The sequence below is a fragment of the Phyllobates terribilis genome, unplaced genomic scaffold, assembly GCF_046119375.1.
Source record: "Phyllobates terribilis strain yellow unplaced genomic scaffold, ASM4611937v1 Scaffold_2__4_contigs__length_985480577, whole genome shotgun sequence".
NCBI classification, from domain to species: Eukaryota; Metazoa; Chordata; class Amphibia; order Anura; family Dendrobatidae; genus Phyllobates; species Phyllobates terribilis.
In genome coordinates this window covers 163102932-163128619 of record NW_027362762.1, presented here as the reverse complement: position 1 = coordinate 163128619, position 25688 = coordinate 163102932, and the positions used below count along the sequence as shown (strand labels likewise).

Here is a 25688-nt window from a genome sequence, read left to right as displayed (position 1 = left end):
CAATACATATGATCGAGGTGGACTCTGTTCATTATGGCAATATACATGTGTTGTTTCCTGAAACAATAGGAAGTGAAGTTTAAAAAAGCCCCAGTGGCCAATGTGAAAATTCCAATATTTAGATTTTTTTTATTTTTAACACAGAAGTGATATGTAATAAAAAAAAAAAAAAAAAAAAAAAAAAAAAAGAATCATTGACAAAAATATTTTAAAAGAATTAATTTAGCAAAAAGATATGATTTAATTGGTCATGTCCTGAGGATAGCTTCCCTTTAACAATATGATGATCACAAAGTGTTGCCCCTGCTGGTACCCAGAAAGATCAGCTGTAATCTTTAAGGAAACCTATAGCATATAGCGAATCAAATCCATCATGTGTAATGCAGGACAGGTCCTCTGGGGAAGGTGACACTTTTTGTAACCATAATCCACTTTGAGACAAAGAAGAGACCATGAGCCTGAACTGAACAGAGGGCCACCAGTAATTACCAGTATCCCTTAAAGGGTTTATCCAAGACTATGTTTTTTTTTTACTATGCACCTAAAAACAAAACAGGCAGGTAGTTGCAAACTACCTACCTGTTATAACCCGGCGTCGGCACATTGCAGTCACTGACTGCTCCTGCCAGTAATTCAGCTCCTTAACATCAACAGAGCAGCTCTTCCTCTTCTGGGCTGCTCTGTCAACTTCATGCTGATTGACAGCCAGCTCTCCACAGTTAGGCAGCGGGGAGCCAGCTGTCAATCATCATGACATTGTCAGTCACACCCCGTCAACAGAGCAGAGTGGAAGAGAAGAGGCTGCTCTGTTGACATGATTTCAGTGAAAGCCACAGAATCACTAGCAGGAACAGTCTGACCGCTCTGTCCCGGCAGAGATCGTTGCCGGGTACAACAAGAAGTCCTGGATAATTCCTTTAATAAAATATGAACAAAACTATATAGCCTATTTCAGGTCAGTGAGAAGCAGTTCCCTAAATATGCAGACAGAGGTAGGAAGCTGTTACATCAGGCTGACTACACACTGAAAATAGCGCCTCTCATCCTGCAGTACCCCCCCGGGGGTCTTGAATTACGCATGTGTCTGCTTATTTCTATAAATGATTTGCAGCGACAAGGTCTACAATATATTGTGTGAATTTAGCTGTGGAAATGCTGTGGATTTACCATGGGTTTCACACTTTGCATAATAAGAACAAAATGAAGAACTCTGAATAGATTCATTCTCTATATTTTAGGATTGCCAGAAGGTGAATAAAATGTAGAATTTACCTTGAATGTGTCTTATGATTCTCAGGATTTACTATTCACTAGTGCTGCATTTTAATTATTTAGCCAGTGTAAAACAAATAATCACAATCAAAAGTTTTGCCCTGGGGCATGCAAGCAAAAAGACATATGCTTTCTATGTATACACACCTCAAATGTATTCTTCGTCACTCCCGACAGTCCGTAATAACTTATTCCCCCTCCTTTGTAACTCACGCAGATTTCTCCAATCTCATCTGTTTTACATAACTGCGGCACAGATTCCGGTTTTACGATACACATCACCCCTGAAAAAGCAGAACAGCTGGAATCAGACGGCAACAGACTGTGATTGTATACTTACTTGTGTGCTGGATCAATTTGTGTTACAAATAATTGTAAAAAAGATTGACCAAAAAGTTAACTAAGAACCTCATGGTCATTAGCCGCAGGAAGATAAAGTGTAATATTTAGATGTGCGGTCCAGGTCTCTTAACTCTACAATTGTGGTGTATTTTCTGTCTTTTTTCCATTTATTTGGATCAGCTTGTAAAAGTGAGTTTGTGAGAGGAGTTCACTTTGTGTTGGTGCGGTGTTTCTGGAGATGTTGGGTCCCAGGACCCTGAGAGCTTTTCCTAGCAACAGGGGTGATGTTTGGCACCTTGGTCAAACCTCTTTGGGGGTCGAGTTGGGGTGGTCGCCATGTGGTACTCTACTAATAATGCAAGTAATAACTTAACGTGGTAGTCATGACTTGACAGTGAGCTTAAACAATTTGATAAGGACATTAAAGGAATTGTACTAAGATTAGGAGTTATCTTCTATACATAGGATAGAAGATAATTTCCTAATTGCTGGAGGTCCACCAGCTGGAAACCCAACATATCCCGAGAACGGAGCTCTGAAAAGCCTCATTCGGATAGCGTGGACTTTAAGCATGCACGGCCAAGCTTCATTAATTCTCAATGGAAGTGCCGAATACTAGCGGATTGCTGTGCTGGGCTACTCTGGTGTTCCCATTGAAAATGAATAGATAGTGGAGGTGTTCATTCTTGACCTTGGCTCCATTCAGACAAGGTTCTTCAGAGCTCCATTCTTGGGATCAGTGGACGTCCCAGTAGTTAACTCCTATTCCAAGGATAAGGACAAACTTTCAAACTTGGTACATCTACTTTAAGTAAAAACCTTGTTTTCATTTATGAAAATTTTGCTTTGCCACAATAGATCAATGAATAATATTTGCATGTGTGGTCCAGGTCCTTCTTCTCTATAGTTGTGGTGTATTTACAGATTTAAAAGTAATGGGGATTATTAATGAGTCACAATACTAACAGAGATTTTGTAAAATCTATGCTAGTAGAAAATGTCATATAATCTTAAAACAATTCGATTGTTTCCATGAATAAACTATTAATCAATTCATGACTTGGCCATTTACTCCCATTCCCGACCAGGCATGTTTTCGGGTTTTATTGTACATGAGCTTTTAACAGCTCTATCATTCTTTCTCATTTAGATATTGAAATAATTTTACATGGGCTTTTTAGGTCATTCCTATTTTTCCTTTGCTGATATTGGGGGAAAATGTAAAGAAAGATAGGCGATTCGTGTCTATTTTTCTTCTTTTTTTGTTTTTACAACCATAAAGGACAGCTGAAAACATTTTAAATTGACTTCACTTTTCTGTAGAGATTATTTTTAGATATTTAACATGTTTTTACGGTGGGAAGTTGGACTAAAAACAGTGATGTACACTAGCAGTGTCTCTTTTTTTTTTTGTTTGGTTTTGTTTTTTATTTATGCTTTCTTTGCCATTTTATTTATGCTATTTTTATTTATTGTTCTCATTTATTATATGCACTGTGCCCTCTAACAGGTTTTAACATATCAATGCATTGTTGTGCCCCCCCAACAGGTTTTAACATATTAATACATTGTTTTACTGCTTTCCCTTGTAACCGGGCTGGGTATATTAGCCCAACTACAGGGAGATTTCAGCCTCCTAGCAGCATAATGGGGCTGTTTGGTATTCTTAGGACCCAGCAACTGGTGTTCCTTTCCTACACCACGCGACCACATGTTCACTGGGTCCGGAGGAGGAAGCAGGGTAAGTGATTCCTAATTGATAAACACACTGTTTTAGAACGTCACCGCTGAAATAAATGTGGACTGCCCGGACAAATAAAGTCTGTGGATAGTCCAAAAGCAGTAAAAGCAAATATAACATCACAACATATATATATTTAACAAAAATATATGGAGATTATGGAGCCACCTAAAGAACTGATTAAAACAACAACAAAAAATCAACTAATCATTTTTAGCAAATGCTGTATATGACTAGTTTATATCACACATTGAGACAACAAAAATGTCCTCCCTTACCTCCAGGCATCACGTGACCAACATCTTGCACCGTTAAAGCAGAGTTCTTGTCTTCAGTGTTTACACGGATAACACCATAACTTAACCCATTCATGGACAGAATAGCTCTTCCAGGCAGTGGGGCTCCAGGGATCCCAGGTCTTAATAAAAATAATTCTTATCATGACATTGCACATTATAACATTATCATGAGCGTAATTATCAAGCTTAAATTAGACAGATGCAAGATGGGAACGAGATAGGCAGAATGAATTTAACCCCTTTCATGCTCATTGTAAAATAGATGAAAAAAAAACACAAGAAAACAAAATCAAGGCCTTCTCTAAATGTAAATATTATGCCGATAGTTTATTTCCTTACTATACCTTCGGATGGCTACGGTCATGGCTTCTGGAGATGTGGCACATGGACAAATCGCTTCAGGCTTAAGACCATAATTTTGAAATAAACTCAGGAAAGCGTCACAGGATGAAACAGACCCTGAAAATCAGAGAAAGACACAGAAATTAAGTGCATTCTACAGTTATGAAATAAAATGGGTTGACAGAGGAGAGGTAACCTACCACTACATATAAAAATATTATATTCACGGTACCACAATATAACTTTGTATTGTACATCATATTTATGGCAGGTAAGCTAAAGTAGGACACAGATTCAAAATATCCTAATACAATGCTAGACTAGAGGCGCTGGATACACCAACTATAAAATGAAGAGCTCAAGACTTAAGTCTATGCAGAAGCATATATAAATGGTAATTACTTAAGGAGAAATTCCCCTAATTATTTCTTGTATCACATCCCATCCTGGTCACACACAAGTCTAATTCCTTTCTCACGCATGGAGAACTTATGATAGGAGCCATTATTGTATCACCCATAGGCTGTGATAAAAAGCCAATGACCTCTGGCAGGCTGCAGGTAGGTGTGAAGAATTGTAAGGTGGCCATTAACAACAGATTAGTGTTAGCTGACCCTGCTGATTTAGGGCAACCATTAGGTAGTGATGAGTCAATCGATGAGCAGGATCCTGGTCCAGCAGCCACATCAAAGCATCTGCGATGGTGACACACCGGGCTTACAAATCACAAAAGGCCCAGGGGATGCCAATAGGAGGGGGTTCACTGGGCTCCCCATCCAGCCGACAAGGACTTCTGCCATGTCCGCTGAACCAGGGCTCTGCAAATTGATTCGCTCAGCACTAATCACGGGGAATTCTGACTGGGAAACCCTTCAGACTGAGGTGTTGAGGGAAAGAAGGCTCTATCTGTACATGCCCAATATCTTTGTTCTTAGTGGATATGTCTAGCAGGGGTTTACTCCCCTCTCTCCATTTTGGTCAGTATTTTGCATCAGGATTTCTAAGCCATAACCAGGTCTGTGGTCACGAAGACATAATGTACAGATTTAGATTACTTCTCGTTTTTTTGCATCCATGTTTTGGCTTTAAAATACTGATGTAAAATACTTACCAAATCTACAATGAATGAATAAGGACTAGTGATGAGCGAGTATGTTCTGTTAACCCTTTCGCAGAGTATGCTCGGGCGAGCACCGAGTATTTACAGCAGCTCGGTGATATGTTTGAATCACTCCCGTGTACATGATTTGCGACTGTTTGACAGTTTTACTACATGCGAGGAATGTCTATTTCTTACACATTCCTCACATGTAATAAAACTGTCAAACAGTCGCAAATCATGCACACCCATATCACCGAGCAGCTGTAACTACTCGGTGCTCGCCCGAGCATACTCGGCGAAAGGGTTAACAGAACATACTCGCTCATCACTAATAAGGACCCATTCATAAATAAGAACGCTCATTCTTGATCATAAGCCCCCTTCAAACCTACCATGGATCTGCCAAAAAATGAGTGACCTGCATACTCTATGGGTCTGTATGATTCTATTAACGAATGTTCAGTATGTGTCAGATATTAAACCAGCGCCATTACACTTGTACATAGTAGATCGGCGATTGGCAACGGGCCAAAATCTGTTGCCTGTTGAACATTTGCCTAGTTAATGAAATACTGACTGCAATACACCCTTTTCTATATTTGTTACTGTATATGCAGTTCTCAATATATGTTTATTAAAAATATCAATTACGGTACATGTTTATTAAATGGATGGTAAATGTCTCAGGTATTTTTATTTGGCCTACTGGGGCATACAGACACCATAGAAGGGGTGTCTCTTAATGCCATCCTCTTTTAGTTAGTGACTACAATAGTGTGGTTTTGTTGTGACTGGGTATTGAATGGTTGCCCACTCATCCGAATAGGCAAGATGTAATACTATATTTTCCCATGCAACCTACTGAGGATTTGAGGAAGGGATTGATCTGATGATCCAACTCTATAAATATAGAACATGAATATGAATTTTAAGCGTCAAGTAAAATTGACACAAAATCAACTGTCCACAATCTCACTGAATGTTGCAGTTTTGTCCTTTACAATCTGGTTATCATAATCATTAATCAGAAAATACAAGGACGCTTACATGGATTGGCTCCATCTGTTACAATGAGCATACGAAGTGAGGCCAAACTGATATCCTTCTGTTCTCGGTGTGCAATCATTGCCCAGTGCAAGTCCCGGCATTTTACTACCGCAACCCTGGCTGAGAGACAAGAAAAAACAAAGACGTATTCATGACTTTATCTCAGTGCTGTACATTCATGGAGGATATCCATTTCCTTCACTTCTTGTTTCCAACGGAAGAAAAATCAACTTAAATGCCAAGATCTCAGCACCACGTCATTTAAACAATTGTGGGCATTGGCATTGATCTAACTAAAAATAAACCCTCGTGATAAAGAATAGAATTTGCTCAAAACTGGCCGTGATCTCACCCAGGTTTCAAGATAATAAACTGACAAGAGTTCTGTCCATCAATATGGCACATATACAATGTGAAGTTACAGGTGCTGTTCACTATTATTGGTTTCTTTTGATATCTTCTATTATTAAAGGAGTTTTCCAAGAGTGTAATAAAATGTCCCTTTCAGGAAAGTCGATCAGCAGCCTCTCATAGTCACATGTCAGGACAGGCTGCAGTCCGAGAAACACAGCTCTCAAGCCCTGTGTCTCAACTGACAGAGGAGCTGTATGAGAAGAACAAATACCAGAGCTGCCGGAGCAGAGTTGTGACATGAAAAGAAATTAATCTTCTCCTCGGCTGACAGAGGTCTGAGGCTGGGGGAAAAAAAATTCTTTGTGCTCAGTGTTCAGTCAGCAAGAAGAATATATATTATATTATATCAATTATATCATGGGGCTCATTTTATTACATGCAGACCTTTTTCACAGGTCAGTTTTTTTGGTAAGTATTTCATCAGTAATTGTAAACCAAAATCAGTACAGCCTACAGAGTGAAAAACTATAACTGAGTCATTATTTAGGTGGAAGGGAAATGTCAGACATCTTCATTCACCTCACAGTCGATAAAGCAGTATTAATGGCCCTCTCACATTGCGTTCTTCTCCACACTCAGTGGTTTCCTACCCCCGCAAAATGGGATTTGTATGTATGCGCCGATGGGGCCATTGACTATAAAGAGTCAATGTGTGCTCTGTTGTGCATCATTTTCGGGTGCATAGCCCTATTGGATGCAGACACCCAGTAGTAGTAGACTATCCCTGAATGTCCGCCTCCAGTAGACGTATACGCCCGAAAATGATGTACGACAGAGCGCACGTTGACGCACCATTATAGTCAAAGGCACTGTCGGCACATATGTCCGAATTGCCTTTTGCGGGGGGGTTCAGACATAAGCCCAGACGGGACCACTGAGTGTGGGGAAGAGCGCAAAGTGAAAGCACCCTAAGGATATGTGCACACAATAAGTATTTGCTGCAGATGTTTCCGCTGCAAATACTAAAGTGTTGGCAGGAAAACGCTGCATAAAACATCTGCTTTTGATGTGGTTTTTTTGCGTTAGTCATTAGAATAGGTGAAAAACACTACAAAAATGCTGAAAGAATTGACATGCTGCAGATATTAAACTGCTTCAAATATGCAAAGAAAAAATAAGCAATGTGTGCATGAGATGTTAGGAATCTCATCAACTCTGCTGTTTTTGGGAAATCCTTTAGTTTTTGTGACAAAATTGTGAGGGGAAAAAATGCAACAAAAATGCAGCAAATACCTAACGTGCATGTATCCATAATCTTATGCTATAAAGATCGCTTATGTCGCTGGTCTATAAAACCATGTATCACTGATATTGGACACAGAAGAGATTACTCCAATAAAGAAGGTATCCAAGACCAACAATAAAGTGGGCAAAGGAGGAAAAAGCCATAAGAGGAAGCAACACTCTTGTGTTCCCTGCCAGTCTCGGTTTACTTTTTACCACAATGATGTGACTTTGACAAACGAGATCCCCGTGGCATTGCTGCAACAAGTAACCAAAGACCGGCAGGGAACACCACAGCGGCGGCTGACGTAGCGGATGACTCCCTTGGCCATTTTTTGGTTGATCCTGGACAACCCATTTTAAGTGAGAATTTTGAATATGTTGTTTAGGCCGATCATCATTTAAATATGTGAAAGAGGTTATACATTCACTGCAGCATGAAGCACCTGAATCTTATTGCAATAAAAATATATATACCCCAATACCTGTGCAGTTACAGCATATTACACTGCCATTTTATATTCTTTGAGTCAATTACGGCCCATTTAAACAGGCCAATAATTGGGAAAAGAGCGTTTGGGAAAGCTCGCTCCCGATTATCAGTCTCTCTAAATGGACAATTATCAGACGAATGAGCAAAATGCTAATTCATCGGGTGAAATTATTTTTAAGCTTGCATAAAAATCATTGCTCTCGGCAGCACATCGTCCTCTGTAAACACGGCATGTGCTGCAGAGAAGAATGATATTCCCATGCACAAAGATCGATCATATTAACGATGGCTCTGTGTGCAGGCAGCCTTTCAGAACAGTCTATAAAACAACCACCAATTGGCTTGCAAGTAGATAGTCAGCAGCTGGGCAGTGTAAATGCAGCCTTAACAACAAGGGTTAAAGGGGTATTCCCATCCCCAAGATCCTATCACAATATGTAATAGGTGTAATAATAATATTAGCAAATACATCCAATTAGAAATGTAGTATAGTTCTTCTGATTCGCTATGTCTCTTTCCTCATGTGCAGGAATTGCAGTACCTTAGGTATCCATGGTTACGGCCACTAGCAACTAGCTAACTGTCACTCTATCAGTGGTCGTAACCAGGGATACCTAAGGTCCTGCAATGCCTGCACATGAGGAAAGAGACACAGCAAATCAGAAGAACTAGACTACATTTCTAAATGCAAGTATTTTCTAATATTATTATTATTACATCTACTACATATTTTGATAGGATCTTGGAGATGGGAATACTCTTTTAATGTATCTATGCAAACATTATGCAGTTGATAATCACTTATATAGATGAATGCAGAGTATTGTTCAAAGTTATCCGCCTCTATGATCAATGCTTTACTGCAAGTATCTCCAGCTTAAAGCAGCTCCATAAACATTTCCGTACATGTAATTAGTGTATGTGAATGCTTAATAGAGCGGACCCTTTATGCAGATAATACAACACTTAACAGTAAGATTATGAAGGAAAGTTTATTCTTCTGAACCTGTGCACTTATCACCATGTAGTACATTACCTTTATTTGCATGGACTCTTTGGACCCAAGATAAAGGACACGCTTTCATCACCGCATACGGAACACTGATTGTATGCATTTTATTCACTACATTCTAAAGGAAAATGATAGAAAATATGATAACATTTATAAACTTAGTTAACTTGTTTTTTTTTTATATAGATGACGTGCTTGGGACATACGCCAGTTCACACACAGCTCTTGCCAATGAAAAGGAATAACCCTGATACTGCACAAAATGGGCATCATGCTTGGGATTTCCCTGCAGTGACTAATCAGACAATATCAGAGAATAGAAGTATCTACCATTACAACAGGACTTCCGAAAATATTCACAACACCTTAAGGGCGCATGCACACATCCAGATTACAAATCCTATAGCGGTGTATGAGCCTCTACTCAAGCCTGACCCACTGCTGTATGCAAGGTATTATCAAGCCACATTATCCAAGGGTACAAAATGAGAGTCTCACCGTTAGTATGCCATGCCAGAGACCAGCATCCCTCTTAAAATCGAGGACATTTATCATGGTTTCACCTACACAAAAAAACACAGTTTTACATGAATGGCCATACTGTTTAATCATGTTCCTGTTCTTCTAAATATCATATTAGAGGGTTTATCCAGAAATGACATTTTTCACCTATCTAAAGATGACCGCAGCCAAAATATTACAAATGAGCAGTTCACCAACACCATTTGGATTTCACCCACCTTCTGTGTAATTACAAGACTGAGAGAGAGCCTGGCAATGAGAAAGCATGGCTATTCGCGAGACTGCAACCCCCATCACGCTGCCTTCTTTACTGGTTTTATACTGCAAAACAAATGGAGGCGATTATTAATACACAAGATGGGCACACTGCACAACTTACGTATAATACACAAGATGGGCACACTGCACAACTTACGTATAATACACAAGATGGGCACACTGCACAACTTACGTATAATACACAAGATGGGCACACTGCACAACTTATGTATAATACACAAGATGGGCACACTGCACAACTTATAATACACAAGATGGGCACACTGCACAACTTACGTATAATACACAAGATGGGCACACTGCACAACTTACGTATAATACACAAGATGGGCACACTGCACAACGTATAATACACAAGATGGGCACACTGCACAACCCATCTATGAACATTGTTATCTGTCTAATCCTGGACTCCTGTAAATAATAACAGGATTGTGAAGGCGATTTTATTATTGTTCTAGTACAACCTTAATGTAGAATCTCATACCGTTATCGGACTACAGCTCCTAAGTAGGCCTATATGTATCTATGGTAACAGACTACAGACAAACTGTTTGTAGTCTGATATTGCAGTCCCATTGCCATCCATCTCTCCTCTCCCTCCTACTATTTATTTTACTCACCTATATAGCGCCATTAATTCCACAGCGCTTTAAAGACATTATCACCACTGTCCCCATTCGGGCTCACAATCTATATTCCCAATCAGTATGTCTTTGGAGTATGGGAGAAAATATAACTCTGTGCACATTACAAATCACCTTGCTCCCCAATTAGCAAATATTAGGTTACTGATGTAAAGCAGTAAAACTGCAAGATTGTGGTCTTTTACCTTGGAGACACATAGGTTTACATAGGAGCTGTGGACACAAAACAATAGGCTATTTGTGATAACTATTTAAAAATAAGTCTTCATTTTCCATTTTAGTTGCATCAGCATCAAATATAATAATTCTTCCCATACTGGCATCATGCAGTTTCCTTAAATAAGGTCTACTTGTAATTTTGGGCCAATATACAATCTAGTCATATTAATGTCTTACTTCTACAATATTACAAAACAATTATTAAAGATTTAAAAGGGTGGAAAAGTAAGAGAAGTGAATTTAGAGGAGGGGTAAGGAGAGAACTTCCAGTAATTGTAAATTATAATAATGCTGAAAAAATTAGATAATTCATCCTGGCTATTGACAAGGACTTAAGACAAGCCCGGCCAAGTCACAGAGCTTCATAAGAGACAGATATAATTGCCAAATATTTGCTGAGGTTTCGGTCCATAACCATAGAAATGATTTTCCCTTTATCAATGACCGCTGTAAATGAGACGGATGGTTTTTTGGAGAACACTTTGCAGACAAGCAGTGACGTTGTAGAAGCCAATGGGTGAGAAGTAACTTTACCAGCTCATCCCTCTAATAAGCAGCAAGTGGTAATTAATCAGGGATGTCTAATTCTAGCCTAGCTTATATTTCTTAAAGGAAATCTGTCAGCAGGTTTTTGCTATGTAATCCGAGTACAGCATGAGGTAGGGGTTAAAACACTGAATTCAGCGATGTGTCACTTATTAGGCTGTGTGCTGTTTACTTATAGCGAAGGTTTTATTACTAGGAAGTTGTAATTGCTTAGACTAGTTGGCATGTGCTTGCTAGTATAACTCCGCCCCTTCCTGTGATAAGCAGCTCACTGTCAATAGACTACTTACATAGAGAGTCTGGTGTGGGTGGGTTTAGCTTTCACAGCTCTGCTACATATAAAAACTCTGTAACTAAGTGATACATCGTTGGATTCAGCTTCTCTTTGCTTACATCATGCTGCTCTCAGATGGAGTAGCAAAAATCTGCTGACAGATTCCCTTTAAGGCATTAACATTTTTTTAAATCTTTTTTGTTTAATTAATGTTAAGAAAATTCTAACGTACAACTAAATTCACATAAAAAGGACTAGCCATCTCATGGCCAATAGTAGATCAGGCATAGAGACAGGCATTTAGCATTCTGGGCTGTACAACGGATTCCTACGTTTTCTAAGGAGAAGCAGATGCCATAATTATCTGGCAGCGGCTTATCTCACTGTCAAACAAAAGGATCGGGCGACTTAATTCCAGCTGTCCGATCTTTATACTCCCCAATGTTACCTGATGAAAGATGGTTAGGAGGCCCGCATACACATTAGATAGTCAATCCCAAAATCAAATGGGTGCCCTTTAGGTGTTATATGGTTGCCTCAGTAACTCTACCGCCCTATGTGCTACCTGCAGCTCTCAATTCCCCATGTAAGATGGAGGAGAAAAGTGCAAGTAATTTGGCATTTTAATGTAGTATTTCAGGGTAGAAGGTATTATTGGGGAGTCCAATTTTTTTTTTCTTTTATACAAATCAACAAGTATAAAAAAAAGTCATAAACAATTACATTTAAAGGGAACCTGTTTTGTTGAAAATGGTATTTGACCTGCAGGCCGGATGTTAGAGAGCAGGAGAATCTGACCAGATTGATAGACATTTTTGTGGGAAAACGTTCAGCAAACCTTGGATTCTCTTCTTTGAAATCCATGGTGTTTGTATGCATACGAGTCCAGTGGGCGGACCTATCAGTGATTGATAGTCCATGATTGATACAGCAGTCAATCATTAGTAGGACCGCCCACTGGACTCGTATGTACACAAAACACCAGGGATCTCAATAAATAAAATACAATATCTTAATCTGCAAACCTATATATCATTCTGCACAGCTTCTCCTTCTCTATACCGTGTTCACAGATCGGACTACATGTACAACATGACAGATTTTACCAGCCTGGTTACCTCAATGTAAGCAGGTTCTATGCCCGCAACTGTGATGTGTGGTTGCCAGTCCTTTGGTGCCTTGGTCAGATACCTGGAATCAGTCACAACCCACTTCAGCTTTGGCCACCCTATAGAAAAATGCATAAATTGTGAGCCCCTGGTGTTTGGAATTTAGAGGTTAATATAAGCCCCCGGAACTATTTTCAGGTAATGTTCCGTTGGGTAGTTTTGAGAAAAAAAAACTAACAAGTACATTGAAAAAATACTTTTTATTGTAGGTACACTTTACCTGTGAGAGACAGAACCTAAAAATAATAACCAGAAAATCACATTGTATGATTTTTAAATGATTAATTTGTATTTTATTACATGAAATAAGTATTTGATACAATAGAAAAACAGAAGTTAATATTTGGTACAGAAACCTTTGTTTGCAATTACAGAAGTCAGATGTTTCCTGTAGTTCTTGACCAAGTTAGCGCACACTGCAGTAGGGATTTTGGCCCACTCCTCCATACAGATCTTCTCCAGATCTTTCCTGTTTCGGGGCTATCACTCGGCAACATTGAGTTTCAGCTCCCTCCAAGGATTTTTTATTGGGTTCGGGTCTGGAGACTGGCTAGGCCAGTCCAGGACCTTGAAATGCTTCTTACGTAGCCACTCCTTAGTTGCCCTGGCTGTGTGTTTCGGGTCATTGTCATGATGGAAGACCTAGTAACGACCCATCTTCAATGCTCTTACTGATAAAAGGAGGTTGTTGGCCAAAATCTCGCGATACATGACCCCATCCATGATCCCTTCAATACAGTGCAGTTGTCCTGTCCCCTTTGCAGAAAAGCACCCCAAGGTATAATGTTTCCCCCAACATGCTTCACGGTTGGGACGGTGTTCTTGGGGTTGTACTCATCCTTCTTCCTCTCCATATACGGCGAGTGGAGTTGATACCATAAAGTTCTATTTTTGTCTCATCTGACCACATGACCTTCTCCCATCCCTCCTCTGGATCATCCAGATGGTACCTGGAGAACTTCAAACGGGCCTGTACACGTGCTGGCGTGAGCAGGGGGACCTTTGCGTGCCCTGCAGGATTTTAATCCATGATAGCATAGTGTGTTACTACTGGTAATGTTTGAGACTGTGGTCTCAGCTCTCTTCAGATCATTGACTAGGTCCTCCCGTGTACTTCTGGGCTGATTCCTGACCTTTCTCAGGATCATCCTTACCCACGAGGTGAGATCTTGCATGGAGTCCCAGACTGAGGAATGTTGGCAATCATTGTTTCTTCCATTTTCTAATAATTGAGCTAACAGTTGTTGCCTTCTCACTAAGCTGCCTGCATATTGTCCTTTAGCTTATCCCAGCCTTTTGAAGGTCCACAATTTTGTCCCTGGTGTCCTTAGACAGCTCTTTGGTCTTGGCCATGGTGAAGAGGTTGGAGTGTGATTGATTGTGTGGACAGGTGTCTTTTATACAGGTAACGAGTTCAAAAAGGTGTAATTAATACAGTGCAGAGTAGGAGGGCTTCTTAAAGAAAAACTAACAGGTCTGTGAGAGCCACAACTCTTCCTTGTTGGTAGGTGATTAAATACTTATTTCATGCAATAAAATACAATTTAATCGTTAAAACATCATACAATGTGACTTTCTGTTTTTTTTATTTTTAGATTCTGTCTCTCACAGAAATTAATGTGTGTCTGTCACAAATAACACCCAGAAATAGACTAATTAAAAACACAATTTAAATGGCAGACAATAAAACCGCAGACACTACTTCACAAAAACAGCTGGAAAAAAGATGCTTTTTCCACAGTGACAGTGCGACTAAAGAATGTAATTATAAAATATATATCATTTTTACATTTTATTAATTTCACCGCTCTGTGAATTCCAAGTGAAAATATCAAAACAAAATACTGGAAAAAATATATTCTAGGCAGGAAAATAATCGAGTGGCTTACCCTTGAATTGCACAATTTCTCCATTCTGCGTTTTTGGCAGTCCTTTCAGGCAAACCTCAGTGGTAAGAGCGAGCTTCACACCACAGCTTCCCAGCAGGAAACCAATCTGATGCCCACCAGCATCCTGTTTATGAAGGAGAGAAGTCAAATGGGCAGAAGAAGTCAATGATGAGGCTCATTGATATTGCTGTGATTTTAGCCAGTCATCGTGGAACAAAAATGGATGCTCATGGAAACTGACTATAAATTTTAGTACAATATCTTGCTAAGATATCTGTATGATTGCGTCCAATGGCTTCGTACCGCCGGCTATTGAGACAAGTCAGAAGTTTGTATCAGAGGGGATCTATGAACATGTGTTTAAATTGACCTTCAAATCAAAGGAGCCTCAGACTACAACTATGAATTTTAATGGGATTTTAGCAAACTTTCACAATTTGTGCAAACTATAAACTCTTAGTAACCAATTACGCTTTGATATTATCCTCCTCTTTTTTTTTTGCCCTTGGGATGGTTATACCTCATTGATGCAAGACACCTTGTCACCAAGGATTTGTTCTAACTATAGCATTATGTATGATCATAAAATAACTTATGATAACACATGGTGCCCTTCGCATCCATATTCCCTTCCCATGAGACTGTGGAAACCCTACTCATGGGGTTTATATATATGTTAACTTTGTGAATGACTTAAAGGAAGTGTGTCAGCACAAAAGGACTGTTCAAACCAAGCCCAGAAGCTCAGTGCACCCTTGGCACAGCAGAGCAGATCAGTGCACCTTTCCACCTTCCTTTGTCTCCTGTAAATCCAGAACAATCACTCAAGGTAGAGGAGGTGGGAAGGTGAACACAAAGTCCAAAGTTCAGCTCGCGTAGATTGGCTCTAAAGATCCTCAACACGGAAAGGAAAAGCCCCTGCTTGGATTAAAGGGAATCTGTCAGCAGGTTTTGCTATGTAATCCAAGAGCACCAGAATATAGGGCAGGAGAGACGGATTCCAACGATGTGTCACTTACTGGACTGCTTGGTTCAGTTTTGATAAAATCCCCATTTTATCTGTTGTACATGTAGCAGAGGTCAGAATGCTAAACTGGGTATAACCCTGCACACACCCCTGATCGGCAGCGTCCTGTGTACATTACCAGCGAGCTGCCAATAAGTGGTGGGGACGGGGTTATACAGATTAGCTGGACTGCGGTACACATGAGACCTAGTCAGGCAATGATCATCTCCTGCTGATTAAACAGTGATTGTATTGAAACTACAGCACACAGCCCAGTAAGTGAAACATCCTTGGAATCAGGCTCACTTGCCCTATATTATGCTGCTCTCAGTTTAAATAGCAAAAATCTGCTGACTGATTCCCTTTAAGATTCCCCCAATTTATTAGTACATCTTAAAAGGTTTCAGGTACATTAAAAATACTACATAAAGGCAAAAAGTGTTGAGTTTCGAACCTAGATTTGTCCTTGGACATGGTATCATGCAAAGGTGCACGAACTGCTGCATTAACAGATTGCCTGCACTTACATTGTACAGTCATTTTTTGCTGACATACTAACTTTAATTTAAAAGAAGGAAGTTTTTTTTTTTTACTAGGGAAAGTCTAAATAGTTTTTGGGATGCTGGATAGATTGCCAGTTGTAGCAGAATGGTAAATTGCATTTTTTTTGTTCTTTTTGAGTCTTTCTGTATGCTTCTGTATTTCTGATTATTACGCACAACACTGCATTTTGCATCTTTTTCATATTGTTTCCACTTAATATTTGTCAAAAGCTATTATAAAAAGAAGTGAATAAAAAGTTTTCCCTTGAATGCTATAGATATAACTGCACTCTCTGACTGGATCTCAGACTCTTGGGGTGCCAGCACATCAGTAACAGCGTATGATATATGATACTGTTCAGTTGCGATGACCGTGTACATTTCCAAAAAATGCTTTTGCTGCAATTAGCCCTTGCTATAATAAAATGGCCCAGACTACATTATATATTCAATTATTCAAGAAAAAAGTCAGGAACATAAATTATGAATAGCTTTGCTTTCACCCTACGTCACTCTCTCGTTTGCTGGAAATACATTTTTAGGTACAATTACTAGCAAACGTCAAAGGGCCAAGAGAAGTCTGCAACTGGAGTAGGTACCGGAGATTGAAGGCCTGAGAATGTGTCCGACATTACTCTAAATTTTATTGTTACCTTTCTAGTAAGAGGTACCTCAATCGGCACTGGAATGACTTCTGCCAGGAGACAGCCGTAAAAAGCAACCATAAACATGACTGGATCATTATTGGGATAGACCAGGGCCACCTGAAAGAAGGCAATTTATGAGAAGATTGGCAGAACAGTCAATCAATTATTAACTGGATTAAATACTGCAAGCTAAGCATCTAGTTATACAAATCAATAGTTTAGAAGAGAAAAAAAAATAAGTTTTCAAAAGTAAGTTTCCAGGCAAAGGCTCAGTTAAGACCAATATCCCATTACAAACAATCTTAGGGTGTCCTACACCTTTGATAGTTGTCAGCTGAACACTATTCTTCCCAAATTCCTCATACACATGAAGCTCAGTTAGATCAAGTGTGAAACTAACAGAATGTTTTTTTAACAGAGATAAATGCAAAGTCCTACATCTGGGCAAGAAAAATGAATAAAGCATTTAAAGAATGGGAGGAATAGAGCTAAGCAACAGCCCATGTGAAAAAGACTTGGGTATACTAATAGATCATAGACTGCACATGAGTCAACAGTGTGATGCAGCAGCAAAAAAGGCAAACAGTTCTGGGTTGCATTAACAGAAGCATACAGTCTAGATCACGTGAAGTAATTATCCCCCTCTCCTCTTTGGTCAGACCTCATCTGGAATACTGTGTCCAGTTCTGGGCACCACATCTTAAAAAAGACATGAAGAAACTGGAGCAAGTTCAAAGAAGAGCAACCAGGATGGTGAGCGGACTGCAAACTATGTCCTACGAGGAACGGTTAGAGGATTTGGGAATGTTTAGCTTGCAAAAGAGAAGACTGAAAGGAGACTTAATAGCTGTCTACAAATATCTGAAGGGCTGTCACACTGTAGAGGGATCATCCTTACTATCATTTGCACAAAGAAAGACCAGAAGCAATGGGATGAAACTGAAAGGGAGAAGATACAGATTAGATATTAGAAAAAACTTTCTGACAGTGAGGGTGATCAATGAGTAGAACAAGCTGCCACTTGTCCTTCAATGGAAGTCTTCAAACAGAGGTTGGACAGACATCTGTCTGAGATAGTTTATTGAATCCTATATTGAGCATGGGGTTGGACCAGATGACCCCGGAGGTCCCTTCAACTATACATTTCTATGTGTTTTCAATAAGGAGTGGAGACTAAACTACGACCAGACTAACCTCTGTGAGATCAAAAGGATCAGTCATCAAAATTCAGCGTGCCCAATCCTTCTGACCTCCAACATCATTGTGTGGGCCCCATACACATTAGAAGATTGGCTAGTCCTGTCGAAATCAGTGGGTCTTTATGTTGTCCTATCAACTCCAATGGGTACAATTGCACAGTGATGTTAAAACAAGCAACTCTGCAATTAAAAATCCTCTGCGTTTTCAAGCATGGAGGGACTTTTTTTTTTACTTTATTGTTTACAGCTCATTGCCTAGGTTACTAGCCACAGCTGCAGTTCTATGAGAGCTGGCCAGTCTCCTAGGCAAGAAGCGAGCACAGTTTTTCCAAGTTGTTTGATATAAAGCTTGTGAGTGTAGATCTATAGCTGGCAGGATCTAGCCAACTTCAGTGCCACTACTGCGCTCCTATGATGTTGCAGACACAAAATGCTTCTGTTTGTATCATTGGACAGTGCACAGCACAGATCAATCTATCTGCCAATCTATCAGCAATGCACTCCCACCCTGGCAAGCAGGAAGCCGGGAGGGGAGACAGAGGAGCGGAGTTTTCTACAAACAAACTGATGAGAACAACCTTATCTGTAAGCTGAGGATCTTCTGTTTTTTCTTTTATAGAGTAGGAGAACCAATGTCGATAGCACTGAAAAAGTTGACTCCTGAAAACATTGCTGTGTGGAATATATGATACTGGACATGCAGTGCTTCAGCATTTAAAGAGGACCTATCACCAGGTCTAAAGTGGCCAGTTTGTGTTCTTATTTTATTCCCACTGATCCCGAGTAAGAACTTTTTTGTTTATTTTTAATCCGCTGTATGGTTCCAGAGATATGATTTTTTATATTTAGTGCTATATTTTAATGGTCTTTACCAAAGGGACGTGGCTCGCCGGATTCTCTGGGGTGTGTATTTAGGCTGTTCTACATTTTTACCCTGTGAGCATCGTACCCTTGTAAAAGACCATAATAACTAGCACTAAATAAAAAGCCCCCATCTCTGGAACCGTATTGCAAATTTATAATAAAAGGAGGAGCACAAACAATAAAATAAGAGCAAAAACTGGCAGCTTTTGACATAGTGATTTTTTAAGTTTTTTTTTAAGCTCTAGAAAATGGAGAGACTGTTGTAAAGCGTAACTATTTTATTCTGCATCCAAAACTAAGTTTGCGCAGAGGAGCATGGCATCATGGAACAGACATATCACTGGACATACATTCAATGATAAAAATATATATATATATATATATATATATATATATACATACACACATATATATAAATATATATACACATATATATATATATATATATACATACACACATATATATAAATATATATACACATATATATATATATATATATACACACACATATATATATATATATACATATATATATATATATATATATATAAAATTATATTGCAATGACATAAAATGTCTATACAATGGAGGACACAAAAAAAAGCCACAATGGTGCAATGAATTGGACATGACAAATGAAAATGATGGCAGCGACAACAGTTAAAGTGTTCTCCAGTTTCAGAAAAGTTCTGTCTCCAGGCAGAGTTTGTTGTAAAAAAAATAAATAAAATAAAACAAAACTGAACTTTTCCCGCCCTTGCTGAGTTCTGGGGACTGAGTCTCTGCTGCTGCGGTCTTCGTTGTTTGTCTGCAGTGCTGAAATCATTGACAGCAGTGCAGTCAATCATTGAGCTGTCATCTATGCGGAGCTCAGTGATTGGTTGCAGCAGTGTTTCCTTACATTAGTGCTGCAGACAAACAACAGAGACGGTGCAGCGGCGGAAACATGCCACTGGACCCAATACAAGTGAGTAAAACACAGATTGGGTTATTTTTTTTACATTAAAAACTGCCTGAGAACAGGTCTTTTCTGAAACCAGAAAACCCCTTTAATATAAACCTTACATTAGAGCATCTTGTAGGACTAAAGGGGGCGCAGCGGAACCCACTAAATGGTCTCCTACTTAATTTGTGTTTTATGTGCATAAAAGTGGTATTCACACCAAAAAAATACATATATAATGAATACAACAGATTTAGACAAGTGTCTAAAAAGAAGATACTCATCCAATGGATGTACATGCCAGCAGTGATAAGACAAGAAGACAGACACAAAAATACATAAAACACAACGTTATCACATGTGATGAAAAAAAAAAACACTAGTAACAAAGATTGACACAAAAAAAACAAAAACAAATCTAGAAATATAATTTTTAGGTAGGTCTAAAGTTTAGGGTGGATTAGGGACAACAAAACAAGTACCAATTCTCACTCCTTTAAGGTTTTGTGGAAAAATTTCCAGACAGAAGTCTACATCATCTGCTTACAGGACTTTAGCTTAAATTTTCATATTGAGCAGTATAATTGAGTCCTGCAGGATAATTTTTAGACCATACTATAATCATGTTGCAACTGATAGCCTAACGTATAGGATCTGTTTGCTAATTTATAGGATTGTTATATTGAAGAAGAAGGTAATTTCACTTGGTTCCTTGGCTCAGCAGAGCCAGTCATTCAGACTAAATGTAACTGGCTGGATACCATTATCTAGATACAGTTTGAAAATGGGACTTTTTTGGCCTAACTGGTTATATTACAAAGTAGCATAACATTTCATTACACAAAAAAAAAGGCTTTAGCTACATAAAATGAGAGAAACCTTATAGACTGACTCAACTTTTTTTTCTCTCTGAATTAATAGTAAACATATCAGCATCAAAGAAACGTATCCTAAGTGGTGAGATTATTGGGTTCATCAGGGCTGATGGCTATGAGATCCCGCTAATCTCTCCATCCAGTGCTCAGCTTTCCTGGGGCACAAATAACACACATCATAAAAAGTCTCCCGAGACCTACTTTGTTACTTCCACAGCTACATTATTATAATTGAATTTGGCTTTTACAATCTTCTGTACATTTCTGAGCATAAAAAAAGACAGAAACCACAGATAATAGTAATAATAAAGAGAGCAAGTATTAAAGAGGACCTGTCACTTTCAATTAACATGTAATTGCTTTATCTGCTCTGGGATCCAAGGGGTAACGTTTCTCCTTGAAGAGAGTGACATGTCAAGCCTGACGTGCCAATGTGAGGAGCCTTGCAATGCTCCTGTGGGAAATATGCAAATCTTCCATTGATATAAATCTAATCTTATTAACCAAGGGGGCAAGATCCTCAGGAAGAACCCCAGAAAAGAGTTGGTGACCATGCCCCCTTGGCTAACATACTTAATTTTACATACAGGGAAGAGGGGGCCAAATCTCAGGAACACAGAGGTGCAGGAACAAAGAAAGACAACTACTGATTAATTAGAACCGTGACATTTAGACCAGGTAAAAAAAAAAATTATATATATATAGTATTTATGGCAAGTAACTGGTCCTCTTAAAGAGTAACCATCAGGTTTTTTTTTCATACATCAATATAAAACATGAAAATAAGAAACTTTATAAATCTTATAAGAGAAATCAACTTCTTTCTCCTCCTGGTCTGAACTCTCAATTCTCCAAAGTCTCATTTCTCACATAAAATCTGGCAGTTGTGCTCATTGTATCGAGAACTGTAACGGTCATTTCAGTAGAACTTGCAGCAAAATGTCAGTGTCTGCCTCTAGCTCCTCCCCTCTCCATAGAATCTTATAAGCACCAACTGTCGTCTTCTATCTATGTAATGGGAAAGTCTGTCTTCACTGAATACAAATTTTACACTTTGGAGAGTGAAAGATCAAGGTGGAGAAAGCAGCAGAATTCGCTGATAAGATATATTACAAAAGTTACTTATTTTTAGGTGTACTATTGATTCATAAAATAAAAACCAATGGTTACTCTCCCAGTGTGTTAAAAAAGGAGTATTTCTTCACTTCAAAAGGAATCGCTTTCCACTGGAATATATCCTAAGTTTGCCATCAAGTTATGATGGAGTTGTTACCCAATGGATCTAAATGTCAGTGATGGGATGGACTGATCTTAAAGAGGTCTATTAAGGTTTCAGGCTTTTATCCCACAAAGATCGGTGTTGTCCGGGGCTTAAAGGGTGTGAATTTACATATGTCATAATAAAATCTATGTCAGCCCTAAAGCCGTGAAAGGTCCGTCATCTGTGAAATCTAAAGGTCACTAACGATCTATATTGATTTTAATGGAGTGTCTTCTTTTTCTGTCTGTCTTAATTTTTCTACTTTTCTTTTTTTGATGAACCTCCAACAGAGATCGACAACGCAAATGTTAATTGAGCCAAATTTACTTAAAATATGTAATTATAAACAGATAACCAAATTCATTGTTTTCAATTAAAAAAACAACAAAATATAAATAAAATAGCGCATAAAATACATGCAAATATAAAAAAAAGTATGACCTTACCCTATCACCTGGCTTCAGCCCCTGCTCATTTTTGGTCCCCAGTTTATTAAGAAGGGTGTAAGCCAGTCTCACGCTTCTGGTCCACAATTTTCCTGCAATAGGAAAAGTTATCTTACAGTCAAATCTCAAAACCCCCACCATATACCACCTATACATACAGCAAAGTCATTCATTTGTACGCACCAAGCTCCCCCTTGTGGTGGTATCAGGCAAACAGAATTTGATTGTTTGAGGGTATGCTCCCACGTCTTTAAGACACCAGTGGAACCAGCGGTTGTTTTCCTGAAGCGGCTTCGCTGGTGTCCGTTTGTTTTTCCGGTAGCTCTACCGCCGGTGTCTTTGCTTTTCCCTTTCAAGTGTATCAGAGCAGGTGGCTTTCAAGAGAAGCCACCAGAAGAGCATATCACTTCTGAACCATGAAGCGGTTAAAAGAAATGACAGAAGGCTGAACATGTGCACAGCAAAGTAGTTTGCACATTGCTGTGCGCCATGTTCAATTTTTTATGGCGGTTTTGCAGCACTTTTTCAGGTGGATTCCATGCGAAGTCCACTTGAAAAAGACATTGTGCGCACATATCCTAACTCTGTTTATGCAGGTGAAGGAGTTAAAAAGTAAATCTAACTAGTATAAAAATACATTATTAAATGAATCTACACAAACCATGGTGTTGAAAGACACAGATTCACTTTAAAACTGGCAGTTGTGATAAAATGCAGCTTCCATATATCCAGTTTTATTAAGTCTTTTATGGGGGGTAATTACTTTTAATTTTGAATATCACGATTTACATTTTAAATAATTAGAAATCTAGCATTTTTCACATTGGCCAATTGGGCTTTTTTAGACTTTAATGTCCTGTGTTGTCAGGAAATCCACAAGTATTGTATTGTCCATTGTGATTGGTGGATCCGGGGTTATAACCTGAGCATAGAGGAGTTACCTGTCATTCTAATCCTGCCTGTGATGATAATGAGACTTCTGAAAAGTCTATGAAGAGAAAATTACAAGATTTCTTTTTTTTTTTTCCATATAGATTGTGATATGAAAAACAAAAAAAGAAAATTGTGAAAACGTAAAAAAAAAAAAATAATAATAATAATAATAATCACAAAAACTTGATTTCAATAAAAGGTCATTGTCCTATTCTTTTTAAGTAGAAGTATCAGTAGTTGAATGCAATACACCAGAAGAGGGCTAAGGATTTTTTAGGCAGCACAAAGCTCCAAAACAGAAAGAAAAGTAAGAACACGGCTCTAAAACGGACAGCAAATACTCCTAGTGCTGTAAAAGCAGGAAACTCTGTAGAAGACATTATTTTCTGGTCACCGTACCATAAGTCAGCGTGTAGACAGGTTTCCCAGTCACGTCCAGTGCGGTGAGACATGAACACTTTGCTTGTGTGGTTCCCCATCGCTGCAGAGCTGCTTCTACTGACGGCGGCCAATTACACACCACTCCGAGCGGCTCTCCCTTCACAGGGGTCATCTGGCGACCTTCTGGTTTTGGTTGGTTAGGGTCTGGCCTAGGAACTGAGTGGTACAAACATAACAAACATGTAAATTCCATTCAATAATGTAAATCCCCCAATATGTAAAAGAGGCCATAAAATCTGACTTCATGGGACAATTTCCAAATTTTTCTTTGCAAATCGATATCAATCAGGTAACCCTTTAAAGCCCTAAAAATCAAGAACAACGTATCTAGAGCAAATACTGCTACAGACTAAAGAGGTTGTCCACTACTTTAGCATTGATGATTTATCATTAGGATAGGTCATCAATGTCTAATCGGTAGGGGTCAGACACCCGCGCAGATCAGCTGTTATTGGTGTCCGTGGCGACCGCTGGGCGTAAATGCTCACTTGCAGAGGGCGCCGTCTTCTGATAGTGGCCACCACAGGGTACTGCACATCCACATCCTATTGATTTGAATAGGAGGAGCATGTGCAGTACCAAGCCTTGGCCACTATCAAAAGGCAGACATCTCATCAAGTGAGTATTTCCAGCCAGCAGTCACAGCCGCCGAAACAGATAGCAGCTGATCAGCAGGGGTGCCGGGTGTCGGACCCCTACCGATCAGACATTGGTGACTTATCATAAGGATAGGCAATCTATACGAAGGTAGTGGACAACCTCTTTAAATAGTGAATGTGACTACATGTCCAAAAATCCTTCGTGAACATCTGACAGATAAAGGATACCTTCCACAATCTCTTCAAAATCGTCCACAAAGAATTCTTTTAATGGTGGTCTTTTTGGTCGCTTGAGCGTATTCAGTAGTTGTTGGATCTTTGTAGACACTCGGCTATTGACGGCAACGCCTGCAACAGCGGAACAAGATGGTAATACACAGAACAGCACACAGGTGATGGGCGAATCTGCAGCATTTCACAATATGGCGCCATTTAGAGGGATAAAAATACCTCTCAGCTTATACTATGCCATAAAGTAACGGACCCCAACTATGGAACTGCAGCCATTGCTAAACTATAAATCAACTGCAAACTGTTCCTGACAACCGGAAATTTTAGAACATTTGGATTTTTTTAAATTTGCTGATATGTTGTGGAATTTACCTTTTGGTCTTAAAGGGATTTTCTGACATCAAAAAAATTGGAATGGTATTAAAACACTTAAATGAGGCATATTCACCCCTGTGGATTCAGCACTGGCTACTCCAGTGGTCTGCACTAGGGCAGGAATTGAGGACTTTTGTCACCTGACTGCTGAGGCCTGTGACTGTCTGCAGCTGTCAGATGACTGGAATGGGATATCATCAGAGGCAGAAAAATAAGTGGCACAGTCAGCTCACTGCACTAAGTTGTATTTCCCATGCACGGACAACTCAAGACCCAGTCAAGCAGCAGATGTACGTCTGATGACATCATATTCCAGTCACTCAGATCGCTGCAGACAATCACATACTTCAGAAGTCCGGTGACTGAAGAAGAGAACATCCTGCCCCAAGGCAGACCACCGGAGCAGCCGGTGCTGGATCCAAAGGGGCCTCATTCTATTGTTTTAAAACCATTCTTTCCAATTCCAAAATTATGTAAGATGCTGACTAATCC

General features: G+C 39.2%; 1 protein-coding gene across 1 annotated transcript in view; it reads right to left on the bottom strand.

Annotated features, from left to right (window-relative positions):
* DIP2B (disco interacting protein 2 homolog B) overlaps positions 1–25688 on the bottom strand; it is a 191547-nt gene that overhangs the window by 37870 nt on the left and 127989 nt on the right. Inside the window, exons 6-18 of the mRNA XM_073669027.1 lie at positions 24819–24995; positions 23950–24147; positions 22618–22709; positions 17035–17145; positions 14834–14957; positions 12894–13003; positions 10029–10131; positions 9787–9851; positions 9313–9406; positions 6146–6265; positions 3999–4113; positions 3634–3773; positions 1420–1556 (exon numbers count right to left, since the gene is read on the bottom strand). Coding sequence (XP_073525128.1) covers positions 1420–1556; positions 3634–3773; positions 3999–4113; positions 6146–6265; positions 9313–9406; positions 9787–9851; positions 10029–10131; positions 12894–13003; positions 14834–14957; positions 17035–17145; positions 22618–22709; positions 23950–24147; positions 24819–24995 — 1586 coding nt within the window. The remainder of the gene's footprint in view (positions 1–1419; positions 1557–3633; positions 3774–3998; positions 4114–6145; positions 6266–9312; positions 9407–9786; positions 9852–10028; positions 10132–12893; positions 13004–14833; positions 14958–17034; positions 17146–22617; positions 22710–23949; positions 24148–24818; positions 24996–25688) is intronic.